At 45.4% G+C, this 17,191-nt stretch overlaps 2 protein-coding genes across 6 annotated transcripts in view; both read left to right on the top strand.

Moving 5' to 3' along the window:
* The window catches only part of LOC118226826 (prominin-1-A-like), a 28,283-nt gene extending 18,185 nt beyond the window's left edge, over nt 1–10,098 (top strand). For 4 of the 5 annotated variants that reach the window (XM_035416760.1, XM_035416761.1, XM_035416763.1 and 1 more), the window contains 8 exons: nt 567–659; nt 1,246–1,263; nt 1,683–1,736; nt 2,064–2,144; nt 2,622–2,690; nt 3,012–3,101; nt 5,062–5,177; nt 5,502–5,615. In XM_035416760.1, coding sequence (XP_035272651.1) covers nt 567–659; nt 1,246–1,263; nt 1,683–1,736; nt 2,064–2,144; nt 2,622–2,690; nt 3,012–3,101; nt 5,062–5,177; nt 5,502–5,538 — 558 coding nt within the window. In that variant the 3' untranslated portion in view covers nt 5,539–5,615. Of the gene's footprint in view, nt 1–566; nt 660–1,245; nt 1,264–1,682; nt 1,737–2,063; nt 2,145–2,621; nt 2,691–3,011; nt 3,102–5,061; nt 5,178–5,501; nt 5,616–8,727; nt 8,766–8,861 lie in introns of those variants that run through there. The other variant, XM_035416762.1, reaches the window with a different exon arrangement.
* A 1,823-nt stretch (nt 10,099–11,921) lies between these two features.
* LOC118226828 (fibroblast growth factor-binding protein 2-like) lies at nt 11,922–13,754 on the top strand. The gene is made up of 2 exons (XM_035416767.1): nt 11,922–12,600; nt 13,237–13,754. Exon 1 carries the CDS (start codon nt 11,922–11,924, stop codon nt 12,594–12,596), a length of 675 nt encoding a protein of 224 aa, XP_035272658.1. The 3' UTR covers nt 12,597–12,600; nt 13,237–13,754.
* Nucleotides 13,755–17,191: the final 3,437 nt, after the last annotated feature.

Genomic DNA, 17,191 nt, shown 5'->3' on the forward strand with positions numbered 1-17,191 from the left:
AAGCACTTGGCTAGATTTAGGCTTTGTTTTCGCTTTGTAAATAGATGCTTACTTTTTTCAAATCAAAGCTTGCAGTATGCAGCCCTGCTATGCACTTGAAGAGCTGACTAGGTCTGTGGAAAGCGGTGTTTTTTTTAACGTACCGCTTTACTGCGTTGCTCAGTTTCCTGAACAGACCCCCCATTCATCCGGGAAATGCTTTTTATAAAACAGCGAGAGCCCCTCGTGCCTGTGGGGGGAGCTGATGTGTCCAGTTTCTGCCCCCCTCTCCCTCCCTTTCTGCCCCCCTCCCTTACTGTCTGGCCCCCTCTCTGTATGTCTGCCCCCCCTCCCTGCCTGTTTCTGCCCCCCCCCCCCCAACCTGTCTGCCACCCTCCCTTCCTCTTTCTGCCCTGCCCCGCCAACCCGTCTTCCCCCTTCCTCCCTTTTTCTGCCCCGTTCCCCTGCATGTCTGCCCCCCTCCATATATTTTTATGCTGCCCCCCCCCCCCCCCACACATGTCTGCCCCTGCCTGTCTTCTCCCCTCTGTCCGCCCCCGCCCCTGCGCTGTCCGTCGGGCTGACAGCCGCGAGGAGCGTTGGAGAACGCGCTGAAGGGACACGCCAGCAGCATCCGCCAGATCCACAGCCTGCAGGTGGTCCCCATGGAGCAGGCCATGGTAATTATGCTGCCCCGGTGCCTGCTGGGAAACGGCACCAGAGCGCATTAACGACCAAGGCCTCTGTTGCCTGCGGTCTTGTGGCCAGAAGCCAGGACAGCGTGAGCTCTCAGGAGAATGAACCCAGTCCGTGTGAAGCCTGGGTGGAATCGCCTGTCTCCCTGTAATGGGCTCAGTTTGAAACCCAGCAGTCTGTGCGCTTTGTGTCCAGCATTAAGTAAAATACATTACACAGGCAGGTAGAAATGAAGCTTATTTATGCACTGTAACTTAGATAAAATGGCCCGTTCAAAGCTGGTATGGCTACAGAAAGCTCTGGCATTAGGCACAGTTCTGAGTTTGAAAAGTAGTATTGTCCTTTAAATTATCCATAGAAAATATCACAGAGTAAGAGAAGTGCATGCTTTGTTTAGTTTGTAGGTTGCCATCCACTGCTGACTATAATAATGAAATATACCTGACTATGTCCTATAATCTTCAACACTCATTATAACAAAGTAAAATTGCAATGGAACATCTGTTGCAGTAGAGGTCACTGTTCTCCTTTCATTTATGACTTTCCCAATGCTATCAAATGGCCGTGAAGAAATTTGTTCGAGCGAGGGTAAGCATGTCTGCAGCGTCCCTGTGTTTCCCCCTGAGCTGCTGGTGCTGAGGCCTGGTTATCTGCCCTATCTCTGAATGGGACGTTCCTTAACTTTGACTTTCCGTCCAATGTGAATGCTTTGCGCTACTAGTAATATGCTGCAAACGGACGTGTTTCGCATGGGGCAGCTTGCATGGAGGCAGAGAACTTTTGGCTTCCCAGGTTCCTTTAAACACACCCACTTCCCTTTATATGATACAATATGCCAACTCCCCTTTTTAGAATAGGACACTCCCACTTTCATTTATATTGTAGGATACGCCCACTCCCCTTTATAAGGTAGGACATGTTGGATTCCCTTTATAAGACTCTGTCTTGCTGTGGTTATACGCACGTGTGTGTGCGCTGTGTCTGTAATGTTTAACTCCTCTTTACAGAGCACTCTGAACCAGAGCATTCGGCAGCTTCAGAGATCTGCTTCTACCCTGCCGGTGAGTATTCAGATCATAGGTTTACATGTACACCCCCCCCCACCACCCTCATGATAAATCACAGACTTATCCCCCATGATAAACCACAAACATAACCCCCCCGACCCCCACCCATGATATACCCTATCCCCCAACTCTTCATCGGAGCTGTAGAAGTTTATATTGCTGTTTAGCGATAGCATTATTGTGTGTGCAGGATCTCATCCATTTGTAAGGGTCAGAGGTTGTATGAAAAATAAAACCCAGAGAAAGTTTTTGCTTGGACACATCATCATGCCGCAGTTTTTCCACACAGTGCTGTTCCTCTTTCTTTCCCATGCTGTGCAGGACACGATCAACGATGTGCTGAGCGCCATCAATGCAGCGGAATACCTCATCAGCCAGAACGCATCGTTCGTGGTCAAGCAGGTACAGCAACTCAGTACCACGCAGTAACAAAGTAAAGCAACTCAGTACAGTTTAGTAATGAAGAATAGCAACTCAGTACAGCACAGTACTGAAGAACAGCAACTCAGTACAGCACAGTAATGTAGAACAGCAACTCAGTACAGCACAGCAATGAAGGAGAGCAACTTAGTACAGCACAGTACTAAAGAACAGCAACGCAGTACAGCACAGTACTAAAGAACAGCAACTCAGTACAGCACAGCAATGAAGGAGAGCAACTCAGTACAGCACAATACTAAAGAACAGAAACTCAGTACAGCACAATAATGAAGTAGAGCAACTCTATGCAGCTGTATACTGTGCAGTAATTCTCATGGAATGGTAATCACTGCTGATCCCTTCAGAATCACAGGAAGCCAAGAATCAAGTGGTGTATAAATGTACAGCAGATGTAGTCGCGCTGAACACACACAGTGTTTATGTTCTCTCCTGGTACAGGAAACCCTGAAGTACATGCAGAACGTCGGGGGGTACTTCAGACAGTACATGGACTGGGTCAAAACCTCAGTAAGCATTCAGCTCTTCTGCTGCATACACATCCTGTTTCCACATCCTTTTATCCATGGGACATATCAAGTTTTAGCATGCATCTAAGCTGATAACGTGTGGCATCATATGCAAGATGCTAATGTATAGTATTGTGTGTAAGAATTTAACATGTGCCATTGTATGTAAGATGTTAATGTGTGGTATTGTGTGTAAGATTTTAACATGTGTGGCACTATAAATAACGTTTTAATACGTGTGGCATTCTATACCAGGTTTGTTGTGTTGTTGGATTTGTATGTATGATTTTAACATACACGTTACATGATATTATCTCTGCAGCTGGATATGGAAGTTGCACCCTGCAAGCCCCTCAGTAACATTCTGGACAGCATGGAGATTGTGGCCTGCAGCTTCATAGTGGACTCATTGGTGAGACACAAAGCCCCCTTTTGAGACCGTTCTGGAACCCCCCGGGGGTACAGCATTCGCATGTACGGGCACAGTGTGCCCCCCCCCCCCAGACACACACAGACACACACACGCCCGTACACCCCGGCCCCCCGATTAGAGGCGCAGGATGGGGGGGGGGGGGTCCGAACACTCGCTCAGTGTTCGCTGTGGGGTCCCAGGCACCCCAGAGGACGGAACATGGCTGTTTGTGGAGGCGGAGACTGAGACTGCCAGAGGTCGTAGGTCACGCACATGGTGCCATGGTTAATGTTCTAATGTGAATGAAGTTGTGGGTCACACACATGGTACTATGGTTTATGTGTATGAAGAATGGGCCATAGAGGGCAGCTAGGGTTTTGGGTGGGGAGATATAAGGGGTTCAGGTCCTTAACCTGCAGCTTTTACCGATGATTTATTAACAATTGGAACTATAAGTACCCAGAGGCTTAAAGGGGTTTTTGGTGTTTTAGATGCTAATTTAAACAACGTGGTTCATATAAGCACTAATGCACAAAACCAGGATAACATAGCGCAGTTAAAAAGAATGTCCTGATGAACTTAGCGCAGTTAATAGAGCGAATGTCCTGACTCAAGGGGTGCAGTCAGTATAGCAGATGTCCTGATGAACTTGGCACAGGGAATGTAGTGTATGTCCTGATGAACACAGCGTAGGGAATGTAACCCCCCCCTCCCGGCTTAAAAAAAGCAGCTATATTGTTACTGCTGGACGTTTCCGCACTTACAGCCTGGAGCAGCTGTTGGATGACAAGCTGGACAGGTCTGCTGGCTGTAGTGCTGTGTGGGGGGATGTGTTAGATTAAAATGTTCCAGCTCCTGGAAGCGATCCAGATAACAGGATCTGCACACAGCTGCGGGCGAGACAGAATTCTGTGTGCAGCTCAGCGTGGTTTGTACAGTATGTTACGTCCCAAATCCACCCATACAATAACAAGGAAAACACGAAGTGGAATGCAACATAAAGTCCCTTGTGCCCAAAACAAAAGTGCAAAAGAAATTTCCCCCAATATAATATAAACAAACATACTCATTATAAAAACTCTAAAACTAAACCCAGAAACCCAGAAATAACCCTAGTCTGCAACAAATATTCATCTCTAATAGTCATCCTACTCTGACCTAAAACCTAACAAAAACATGCACATAAAAGGAAAAGAACATTACTCGTCCAAACACCATAAAAAAAGACAAGAAACCAAACAAAGCCACAAGTATGTAACATACAGTAGTGACAGTACAGCCACAAAAGCTTCTCCATTCTTCAGCTGCAGCTGGATTTTTGTAGGGCCACTGGCAGGTGAAGCCAATCAGGTAATCAGTAGCTTGTTAATTTAGGAAAGAAGCACAGATCGCCTGCAGGGGGTTCGTTTAAAATCACCAGCATATAACACAGGAACACTGTGGAAGTGTCCCTGAGCGTGTCCACTTCCACTCACATTAAACAGGGTTCGAGAGGGTCTCTCTTTCCACAGAACTTAGCATTTGCACTGTGCATTAGTGTGAAAGGGCTACTTAACAAACAGTGTGCAGGCAGGATTAATTAAACAGCTAACTGAAAAGCTCTGCAGGAAGCTGTATTTCTACTGTAACTCACATCCTGCATTTGGTCTAGCGATGGTTTGGTTTTGCAAGTGTTCTGTTTAACGATCATTTGATTTAGAAATCATTTGATATATAGTGAGTGTTTGGTTTAGCAGTAGTGTAATTTGGCCACTACTCGGTTTAACGATTGTTTGATTTAGCAATCATTTGATCTGGCGAGTGTTTGGTTTAGCGACTGTTTGATTTAGCGGTCCTTTGATTTAATTAGATTTTGCTTTAGTGGGTGTTTGATTTAGTGAGTGTTTGGTTTTAGTGGGAGTTTGATTTAGTGAGCGTTTGGCGTAACCTCATCCACTCTTTGAACTTTCTTCCTGTCCAGAACACCTTCTGGTTTGGCCTTGGCTGCTGTGCGATTTTCCTCGTCCCCAGTATAATATTCTCGGTGAAGCTGGCGAAATTCTATCGCAGGATGGACACGGAGGACGTTTATGATGAGTGAGTATGGCAAGCGAGGCCCTTTCCTGACAGCATTCAAAGCCACTGAAAGCCATGATTTTTAATCCTGTTATTAATCTTTAGAATGTCTGTGAACGGGTTTATGAATGTGTATGAATGGTTATGAATGCCACTGTGCACATTAATGAAATGCTTGTTCGGCACGTCTGTGTAACATCAGTGTATCGTATTGTGTTCCTGTGCTACCTGACCCGAATAGAGATACCCCTGATTTAAACGATTTAGCGTTAGCTCTGCCTTTCACTTCCTGCTTCAGTTCCTTGTTCCCCCTGTAGTAATCAGCATCTCTTTTCTGACTTTCAGTTCCTCTGTCTCAGAGACCTGGCACTTTACTTTGTGATGATCATTCTTACCGTTTCCACCATCTCTCTCCCGCTCCTAAATTCTCTTTATGCACTTTGCACTTTATGAAAAGCTGAAAAAGCACCACTGCCCTCATACAACACCCCTACCCCCCATTACACACCCCTACCTCCATACAGCACCCTTACACCCCATACAGCACCCCTACCCCCATACAGCACCCTTACCCCCCATACAGCACCTCTACCCCCCATACACCACCCTTACCCCAGCCATACAACACCCCTACTCTTCATAAACCACCCCAACCCCCCCGTACACACCCCTACCCCCATACATGACCCTTACCCCCCATACAGCACCTCTACCCCCCATACACCACCCTTACCCCAGCCATACAACACCCCTACTCTTCATATACCACCCCAACCCCCCCGTACACACCTCTACCCCCATACAGCACCTTTACACCCCATATAGCACCTCTACCCCCCATACACCACCCTTACCCCAGCCATACAACACCCCTACTCTTCATATACCACCCCAACCCCCCCGTACACACCTCTACCCCCATACAGCATCACCAATTGACATTTAATATCTATTTTTTAAGTATCGCTGTAAGCACACCTGTAAGCACACCATGATTTTTGTGTTATGATGACATTTGTACGTGCAACATTTTGTACCGGTATGGAAACAGGTAATAATGGTTATCATAATGGACATCTACGAGGTATTCACAGTGCTGTAATGGTGAGGTGAAAGTGACACATTATTGTTGCATGTTTCTCAGTAGTGGTAGCTTGGATGCCACTGGTGGCTTACTTAAATGTTATAATGTCTGGGGCAAAGCATGATGGGAAGTACTGGAAAAAGGCTGCTGGTTGGCTCTTATCTACCCTCTTGCATGATGCTGGCCAGAGGGGTGTTAGCTGTGTTTGCATTCCTGTGTAAACTGAGCTGCTCTCTAAATGTAAAACAATGAAACCATTTCAGCTCTGGTTAAAAAATAACAGAGAGATTGAATGTTGGCCTCAGGCAGAGCCCAGCATTTTATAAAAACCTTAAGGTTTAACGTTGGTATTTTAGTTTTTTTAAACAGCATTTTTATGTGCTTAAACAGCAGCTTTTGCAGAGAACAAGTTTAACACCTCTGTGTTCTGTGGGCTTCACTGAGCACAGTGTTTCACTGGAAGCACTGCTAACACCCTGATGCTCCGTGCACAATGCCCTGGGCTGCCACCATTTTGTGTGCTCATTTTGCATGGATACAGATGCACGTCTGCATGCGAGTCTTAAGCAATGCACCAGTCATCTCACTGCACGGGCTCCTTAAGGAGTTACAGAGCTGAAAAGCTAAGGACAACACCCCCCACCCCCCAAAGCAGCTGTGGGACTTATACGGCTATATCTCACCATATGACGCCCCCCCCCCCCCCTTCATGGCTATAACCCTGTTGTGTGAGATTTAAAATATCTCAGCAGTGCTGGTGCTGGTGTGGTAGGTAAACAAAAAATTTGGACAGGCCATATGCATTTTAATCCTCACGGAACATTCTGTAACAGTGATGGCTCGTCAAATGCACAGCTTGTAGCCCTGCTGTATATTTTTCTTGGATGCTTTTGGCTTTTAATTTCACAAAATACATTTAACAGCGAAAGCTCTGCGTGGAATGATAGCACTAACAGCAAAAGCTATGTGTGGAATGACAGAACTAACAGTGAACCCTCAGTATGGAATGACATCACTAATAGTGAGCGCTCCGTATAGAATGACATTACTAATAGTGAGGGCTCACTATGGAATGACATCACTAATAGTGAGTGCTCAGTATGGAATGACATCACTAATAGTGAGTGCTCAGTGTGGAATGACATCACTACAGTGACAGCGCTAACCGCTCTTTGGTGTTGGCGAAGAGACAGAGAAGGAAGAGTCACAGACTGGTGAGACACAGGGCGGCTTTACCTGACCCAGGAAGGTACTGGCTGCCACATCCCCCATCTGTTCCAGCATGATTCTCATCTGCTCTCCTCCACCTGCCTGTCTGTCCATTTCTTTGAGACTGCACCTACCGACCTGTCCGTCACTGTGGGACTCCACCCACCTGTACATCACTGTGGGGCTTCTCCATTTCCCATCACAGAGTGCAGACAAACACACGCTCTCCTCTGAAGCGCATGGTGTTGCCAACTGCTTCTTTTCACACTGTGGCCCACAAGCCAAGCTGCACAGACATGAGTCGGAGGCAGACACTTCATGTGCAAGCACGCCGTGGACACCCCATATGACCAGCAGAGGTCACTGGAGAGGCGCAGATCCTGGCCGACGGAAACCTTCCTAAACCTGGCTACTGCCAATTACTGCCAGCATAGTCGGATATGGCCGTGTCAGGATTTGATCCCAAACTGATTCGATTCTCGAACCGTAGGGCCCATCCACAGTGCCTCACTACCCAGTAGCCAAAAGCCAAGGATCTGGGGTACCAGGTCTGTTTGACACTTGGCTTTTTAACAGCTATGGGGTACCAAGTCTGTCAGACACTTGGCTTTTTAATAGTTATTTTCATCCGATTCATTTCGTACAGCATTTCTGTCATCATGTCTTATGATCTTTTCTGAAACTGATTTGTTTGTGCAAAACATACCAGCAGGGAAGTAGAGCAGGAAAAACCAAAATATTTTCATGCATTTCTGTCCACATGGCCAAATTTAATATTTCTGTGTCTAAATTAAGCATGTATTTTGGTTCAGAGATGTGGCTAAGCCTGTGTTCTCTCAGCCAAAGCATGGCTGCGACTATTACTCCTATTTTGAGCCTGACAGAGCTAGCTCAAATAAATCCTGTTCCCTGTCCCCCTGCCACATACTGCCCCCCTCCACCCACCCACCCACACACTCACACACACACACCCCTCCCCACACACACACACAACCTCTCCCACACACACACGCACACACACACTACACCCCTCTCCCCACCCAAACACATGCACACACTCTCACACACACACACACACACACACACACTACACCCCCCTCCCCACAGACACACTCACACCCCTCCCCCCACCCCCCCACACACACACACTACACCCCAGCACTTTCGTTCCCGCTCATTTCGTGTGCACAAACACAACGCCGGGGTGACTCTGTTATATGGCTCCCCTGTGTGACGGTAGTACCCCCTGGGCCTAATCCCCTGTCTTCCTGCTTACAGTGGCACGGAGAACTGGAGCTGAAGCACAGCCGATGATGGTAAGGCTCTAGAATGTGTTTCACTGACATCTGGCTTGTTATTCATCATAATAAATCTACATTCACATTAATATTCTTAATGCGTCTCTTTGTCAGAATATCTGGAAGCTTCCAGAACTTGGACCAAAGAAGCTCCTGCTCTTATTCAGCCTGCAGAACAGTCCACACGTTCCTGGAACTTCACCTCCACCTGGTTAACTCATCACGTCCACCTGGCTAACATCATCTTCACCTGGTCCAAATACAGCAGCTCCACCACCCAAATCTCAGCCATTTTTTACTTCACTTCTCATGCAAAATCATAAGCAATACTCACACTTCTCTCATTGTGTTTTTTTTTTTAACGGAGTCGTTTTTTCTAGATGTGTGATGTTTGGGTAAAGAAACTTGAAACTTATTATAATAGCACTCTCCTTGGCTACATGATACATCTCAAATCGTAATTGTCTATGAAACCTCATTTCTCAAATATAAGTTACATATGCAGGTCAGCTATTATGTACATTTTATATGCTTTCAAAACTTTGGAAGTTTTATATATTTTTTGTGAATATTTGTTTTATAAACCATGTTGTTAGTTTTTTCTTCGTTGCACGTGTGTTGGGGACTCAGTCACTGGCTTTTACAGGAATAGAGGTGAATTTTTGTTTTTACGGGTGAAGATTCACTACATGGGAATAGATCATTTCCCCTCTTATGCAGCTACAAAAATGAATTTTCTGGCTGTGTTGGAATGGGCATATACAGTTAAATGCAGTTAGCCAATCAAACTGCCGTAGGCTCAGGAGTGATGCCGTCTGTGGGTGGTGCCAATTTGGGGAGGCTGTGTGTAAATTGTGCTTATATTACACTGGGTAATAATACTACACCAAATAATATTACACTGGGTAATATTACTACACCAAATAATATTACACTGGTTATTATTACACTGGGTAATATTAAAGTGGACAATATTATGCTGGGTAGTAATACACTGGGTGATAGTACTCTTGGTAATATTACACTGGGTTATATTACACTGGGTATTATTACACTGGGTAATATTACATATACAGACTCCCTGAAGATACCATGGCATCCGTATGCTTCTGCAGGTGTTCTGTGTCCGCAGTTATAACCTGTCCCTTTGACTGTTAAAGACCTCAGCTAATGTTTTTTCACCAGTGTAAAAAAATAGGCTTTTGTTATAAAGTTGGACGCGTGTAGGAATGCCCAGCTTGTGAAATAGCTCTTTACGAGGTGTGGTGTTAGCTTACACTGGGAAAGTGTACCATTGGACAACTCGAGGTGTAAAAATTGTGAATTAAAAAAAGTCAAAATTTTCCAGTTCCGTGCGGTGTCTTATGCCGTTCATTTCATTCCAGTCATTCCAGGTTTCTGTTCGTAGATGAATATGAAATACCATGTATGTCTATCCATTACAGCGAAATCCTGAGCTTGTTGGTTCACAGAATGTGTGGAGCAGTGAAGGTAGATTTCACAGCCATGACCTGGACTACACAGTACCTGGAGGAAAGGCTGGACAGGCTGCCAATCTATCGCAGGGCACACACACACCATTCACTCACACACTCATACCTATGGGCAATTTAGGGTCTCCAATTACCCTAGAAAGTATATATGAGAAATAATATTAATACAGTTATCTAAAACAATAATTATTTTGCAGAATCATTCAAGGCAGAACTTCCTGTTCAGCTGAAGAGAAACTTACAATCTGCGATAATGCATATCTTTCTCTTATGACCACAGCTATAAACAAAAAAAACCATGCATTTTAGTCTGGGGAAAATGAGACTGGAGAAAGGAAAATAATGAAGTCCCTCTTGTGTAAGATTTCAAGTCCTGGTGCCATCGTTGCAATGTAAACAACATAACTGGACACCCACACACTCCCTGGGGCTTCAGAGATATGGGGTTTTGGTGTGTAGACTTGTGTAAAGTTCCCTGTGGTATTGGGGGGGGTGGCATCAGACTGAATAGTCCACATTCAAAAAAAAGGCCTCCTTCAGTCTCTTTGTTTCATGTGAAAAATTTTAAGCTCAACCATTCATTCTGCAGCTCCTCGCCCCTTGAGTCATGTCTGTCTGTCAGACGTTTCCTGTCGAGCCTGAGCCCCCGTGAAACAGACAACTGAAAGAAACGCCGCTTCTCCAGACGAATCGATTCTGCAAGGCAGCGAGGCGCGATGTTTCGGCGTCCTATAAGCCCTGCGCCAATTAAAATGCTTTTTTTTTTCTTCTCCTGCATGAATGGTAGAGCCTGCAGCGCCTTCCACTTGGCCGAGATCCACAAGTCCGTCCCGCTAGCCTTTGATTCAGCCCGAACGGAGCAAGCCGGCTTCCCGTGTTTACGTTACCGACTCCGTGTCACTCACAAGGAGCTCTTTCTCCGCTCCGCTGGATTGATTGCTAAAAAAACACAAGTCCTGAGGGGTCTGTGGTCTCCGGTCACTCATATTTCTCCCTCAATCTCGCTCCGCTCCGTGGTACGTACTGTATGTGGAATATTTCCAACTAAGCAGTTCCATAACCTCAAAGCATAGTCTGTTTTGCTATGTATTTTTTTTTAATGCATCTTTACCTAGTAGACAGGCCACTGTGCGATGCACTAAATCGGTTGCTTAAAGCTCACAACTGTTCATGCTTGTGCATCATTCTTTAGATTCGCCATTTTAACACAGTTGACATTATTATAGCCTACTGCAGACCATACACCAGTAAACTGACGTTCTGGAATAAATTAAATATCTTGCTGGACGTTGGTGGGAAGACCAGCCTGTACCAGGTGAATTGCTTTCTTTGACTTTTTTCTTTCTTTTTTTTTACACAAGACCAGTCCTGGCATCAATAGTCAATGGAGCGCTTATGTGTTGGGGCGAGCTTATATAATGTCTGGTGAAGGTTTAAACGTTTTAGCTCAGGATGTATACAGCACCTTTACTCCCCACCCCCCCACCCCCCCACCCCCTCCCCCACCCATCAGGATGTCCCACAGCAGAAGGGCGGGTCTCCTCGGCCCCGCCCAGAGGGCCCTGCTCGCCCCCCTCAATGCCCTCTTTGTAGCGGGGAGCCCATAAGTAAGGGGACGGCGCACAGACCCCGGCCCCGTACAGGCAGAGACGCACCCTCGGCCGCTACCCTCACCGTAACCATGGCGCCCCCGCTCAGCATCCCGCTGCTCCTCGCCTGCTGCCTGTGGGCCGCGCTGGCTCAGAGCGACAGCGCCAAGAAGAGCATCTGGGACGACCCCATCAAGTTCAACTCCAAGGCCAAGGACGCCTGCCTCATGCACGTTTCGGGCCAGGGGGACTACACCAAGCTGAGGATCTCCTGCAGGAACAAGGCCAGCTCCTACTACTGCGACTACCAGGGCAAGCCCAACTTCTGCCGCGCCTACAGCAACAACCCCCGCCACTACTTCACCCAGATCATGTGGGACCTGCGCAAGCAGACCAACGCCTGCCAGGGGCCCAAGGTGCTCCGGGCCCTCATGTGCAAGAAGGCCCCCGACGAGGCGCAGATGACCTTCGTCAGCTCCTGGCCCAAGCCGGCCGCCCCCAAGCAGACGGCGAAGATCACCTACGAGAGGAAGCCCGCCACCCAGAAACCCGCCGCCAACAAGCCGCCGCAGCCCGCCCCCGCCAGACCGGGAGCCAGAGCCCCCCAGCCCAAAAAGCCCACGCCGAAGACCACCAGGGGCCAGACCACGCCCAGGCCCACAGAGCACGGCGGAGAAAGCCGCGCCGTCAAGCTGGCCCAGGAGTACTGCTGGAAGTCCCTGCAGGGCGTCTGCGCCTACTTCATCAGCTGGTTCCACCGCAACTAGACAGGTGAGCTAGCCCTTCCGCAATTAAACAGGAGAGCGAGCCTTCTACAATTAGACAGGTGAGCTAGCCTTCTGCAATTATTCCGGTGAGCTAGCCTTCTGCACTAAAACAAATGAGCTAGCCTTCTGCACTTAGACAGGTGAGCTAGCCTTCTGCACTAAAACAACTGAGCTAGCCTTCTGCAATTGAACAGGTCAGCTAGTCTTCTGCACTAAACAGGTGAGCTTGCCATCTGCACTTAGACAGGTGAGCTAGCCTTCTGCACTAAAAAAATGAGCTAGCCTTCTGCAATTAGACAGGTGAGCTAGCCTTCTGCAATTAAACAGGGGAGCTAGCCTTCTGCACTTAAACAGGTCAGATAGCCTTCCACCCGCATCCACACTGATCAAAAGCCAGGAAAACATGCACAACTTTAGGGCAGCCAAGTGTAGCTCCACGATGGCAGTGAAAAAAGTTGTGCATTTTTAAACAGTCTATTGTATGTCATTAAAATTCTGCTTTGTGTCATGAAATTCTTTGCAATTCAGTGTGAATTATCGTTTAGTTTTTATCATTGATTAACCCTACTCGTTGAATTCTTTGTGGTTTTCGATTGAACAATAATTTTTGATGCTGAAGTCACTGTTTTCTGTTTTGTAGGTTTAAATTCCCACAAAGAAGACTTTATAAGTCACAGTTGTGGTCAGTACCTTATATATGAGGAGGAAAGGATCCACAGACCATCTGTCAGTAGCTTCAGATTTTTGGCTTTGCTGTCAATAAACAGACTGTCCTTTTCAACAGTTTTTATATGATGTTGTTATACATTTCATTTCACCATTTGTCAGAAATTCTGTTTTTTTATATATGTATTGTGTGTAAATTAAGATATCAGCTTTTGAGTAAATGGTATTTGAAAAGCTACATTGCAGACACGATGCGGTGGGGGTTACTGGAACAAAAACCTTTTAGGTTTAAATTTGCCTGGCTTGTTTTGGACAGCTAGATATTTTAATGTTTTGGAGTAATGCTCACTCCATAGGCAGGTCTGACCCCTGTACATTACAACAGTAACATTGTCCATATAATGCCAGTTTGTATATGCTGTGGTTTCCACAAATCATCTTAACCGAAGAGAACAAAAGTGTGTGGTTATGTCTTCAAACGGCAAAGGTGACGAGCAGATTTTACCACTGGTTCACTTTCTGGTGTAACATTTAAATAATAAAACCCATCTGGTGTGTACATGCACATGTAATAAATATAGATGGTTATTAAACCCTTTCATTGCAGTTTCCTTCCTGTTTAGTCCTTTGAGGAACGGCAGAAGCTTTGGCTGAAAATGTGTACCAAGTGGTGCAAAAATAGTCTAAAAATAGTCTTAGTCATAAACAATCATAAAAGTAGCCAAAAATTGTTATAAACAAACAGATGTATTTTAAGTTGTCTCGCAGCATCAATGGGCTTCTTCAAAATGATGTTGTTTCATTAAAACCTTGAAAATGTTTACAGAATTTAGTAAACTGAGCCATGAACTGCAGGGAAGATGTGGACATTTGCTAAACGCATAGGGGTGGGGGTGGGCGGGGGGGGGGGGGGGGGTTAAGGGTGGGGTGATGTACACTGCATCACCCTCACTTTCAGCCAAAATGACACGCATTCGGTTATACAATGCATTTGTTCCAAGTGTGATTTACATAGCTTACAACTGGCATATTGCCATTATAATATCCATTTTTTTTAAAAATGATTAGTACATTACTGGAGCCAATCTTCAGCCCCACACCACACAGCTGTACAAACTGTACAAAATGTAAAACAAGCATCAGAGCATAAGGAACAGAACAACCTTCATAGAACAAAGTGTTTTCAGAGCCCAGGAAAAAAAAGTGTGCATTGTGTTGGTCTCCCTGTTTCTTTCTGTTGCCTCTTTCCATCTACAGCTCTGTTCTCCCACATAACAACATAACACCCCCCCCCCCCCCCATACACACCTTGTGCATATGATTATGATCCAGTCGTAGTTGTCAGCAGTTACCTGGGTTTTTATTTTGGAAATTTGCACGATGCATTGCTAACTATTCTCAGTACATTCGAGAGAGCTTGCTGTAAAAAAATTTGAACTTGTCCGCCAAAAAGATGACAACAAAAATATATAACATATCAACGTCAGTGAATGTGTATGTTAAGAGAGCGATTGAGGTGAACTGCGAATGCATAAAGGACTGACTGTCCTTGACAAATCTCACATCTGTCTGGATACACAAAGGCATCCAATGAAAGCCTGCATCCAGCTGTTGATTGCATCGGTGCCAGCAGGTGGCGCTGCTCTACAGGAGGAATCTGACGGATTGTTCCCCTAGAGCACGGATACTCCGATCTGGCCCTCAAGGTCAGTAGTACTGTTGGTTATCATTCTTCCCCTCTAATCAGAACTGATTTAAACCTGGGACACCAGATAGGCTAAATATCTTTCCCCAATCACTGGCATTAATTGATCAATTCATTTTTCACATAGAAAACAAAACCAGCAGTACTACTGGCCTGAAGGGACAAATTTGAGTATCCCTGGCCTACAGTTGCCTGTGTGGAATCAAACATATGCACTGTGTTGAAAATGTTCTGTAATGTTCAGTCTTCTGAGAAATTATGTAAATTAGCATTGATTGTGAATTTACCTCACAACCTTCTTTGAGATGGCAAAAATTAATTAACCTAAGGGCAGACAGTTAAAAATATGTTTTGATCTTTTTTTTATTTTACCATAACAACTGTGGCTCTTTCAATTGATCTCACACATCAGCATCCAATAAGCAGCTATGTTGCACACTAAGTTCATTCATCAGCATCCAATAAGCAGCAGCTGTGTTGCACATCAATCTCAAATCAGCATCCAATAAGCAGCCGTGTTGCACAAAATTGCAACAAAGCAGGCCTTACAGGCTCCTATTGCAAATCCCTCTGAGTGCACACCCCCCCCCCCCCCCCCCCCCCCATCCTCCTCCTCACAGTGCTTTACCTGACTTTAATCCTTTCAATACTTTTTATAAACAGCTGTTCTCTTTTTTTTTCTTAAACAACACTTGAAGCATAGAGGCCAAAGGCAATTCACTGGAGAGACATGCTAAGATTGATTTGCTACGATTCCCACTAATCATTCAAGTACTGCTCTGCAGCTATTGTGTCAGACCTGTAAAAAGTAACCATTTAAAGCATGTGCACAGGAGCAAGTTGGACATTAAGAAATAGTTGTTAAAATAGTTTAAATGTTTTTGAAAAAAAGCTTCAAGATAATCCCGTTATTACTGAGCGGGACAATTTTGCCAACAAACACAATGTGGGGGTGGGGGGGGGGGGGGGGGGGGGGGGGGGGGGGGGTGTAGATGGTAGGGGAGACCTCCAATGCCTCTGCGTTACCCTCTCTCTCGCACACACATACACGCAGATTTTATGATCACTCTCGGTCACAAACCGTGAAAGAACACACAGAGTGTTCTGGGGTCTCAGCACCACATCGGTGTCATTTCGCCAGGACTGAGGTGCTGAGATGAAAAGCTGAATGGTTTTCTGCTCTCGGTAAACTCAGTAAATAAGCTTTTCAGCAGAAGCACTGCCAACGACAACAATATGCCCTTTAATGCCCACTCAAAGGGCACATGCCTGCGTTCTATAGGCTATTTTAAAGGAAGCCATAATATCTGTGGTCTTCGTCTCATTCGTCCACTTAAAATGTCAAAGCCACTTGTATTTAATCAAATGTCACTCATCTAAAAAAAAGCCCTCTCTACTGCAGTAGTCTGCACTCTGCAATTCGTCACGGCTCAGCTGAAACGATAATGAAAAATACCAGCATAGTATCCATCGCGCGATGCTAAATGCGAAGAATGAAAACCCCGTAAATGTCAAGGAAATTGACCATGAAAGTAGCTTAGCTTACTACCACGGCAATACGTGTAAATACAGGTAATGGTGTTCCCTTCCCAAACCATAAAGGAAGCCGACAATTTTGTAGTCACGCATCAGAGAAATTAATTGAAGGGGAGGAGCTCAAGTCAGGAAAACAACGTCCTCTGCTACCGAACTTCCACTTCGTTTCTCTGTGAGCGCCCACAATAAGACACTATGAAATATTGAACAATGCGATCACGTGGGAGAACTCAAGTGTCGCTCCACGGGTTATTCTCTACGTCCTGGAAGGTCCTGCAGTTCATTATGCATCGGTGTTTTTTTCCTCCCTACATTCCTTAGGTTGCCATGGTGAGCGCTCAACTAGTATGCCAGTCTGCTACAGGACCCGTTAATGCAGATTCGCACCAGTTGCAATAACATTGATTTACAAATGTGCTACAGGGCAGATCTCATAGTAAAACATATCGAACTGGCACTGATATACGGTGCTAAATTTCTTCCAGTTGAATGGTAAAATCTCAAGTTTTAAAATTAAATGATATTCATATTTTATTGCCATTTATCAGTAACTTTAAATCAAGTTCACTTTACTTTTATTCTATATTTTTTGTGTCTCGCATTTTTTATTTTCTCATATTTTACCTTCTTTTACCTATATTTTACCTTGTATTGTTAGCACTACAAGTTAATAGGCTACTCTATTGTT

Source organism: Anguilla anguilla, chromosome 5 (assembly GCF_013347855.1).
Source record: "Anguilla anguilla isolate fAngAng1 chromosome 5, fAngAng1.pri, whole genome shotgun sequence".
Lineage (NCBI taxonomy): Eukaryota > Metazoa > Chordata > Actinopteri > Anguilliformes > Anguillidae > Anguilla > Anguilla anguilla.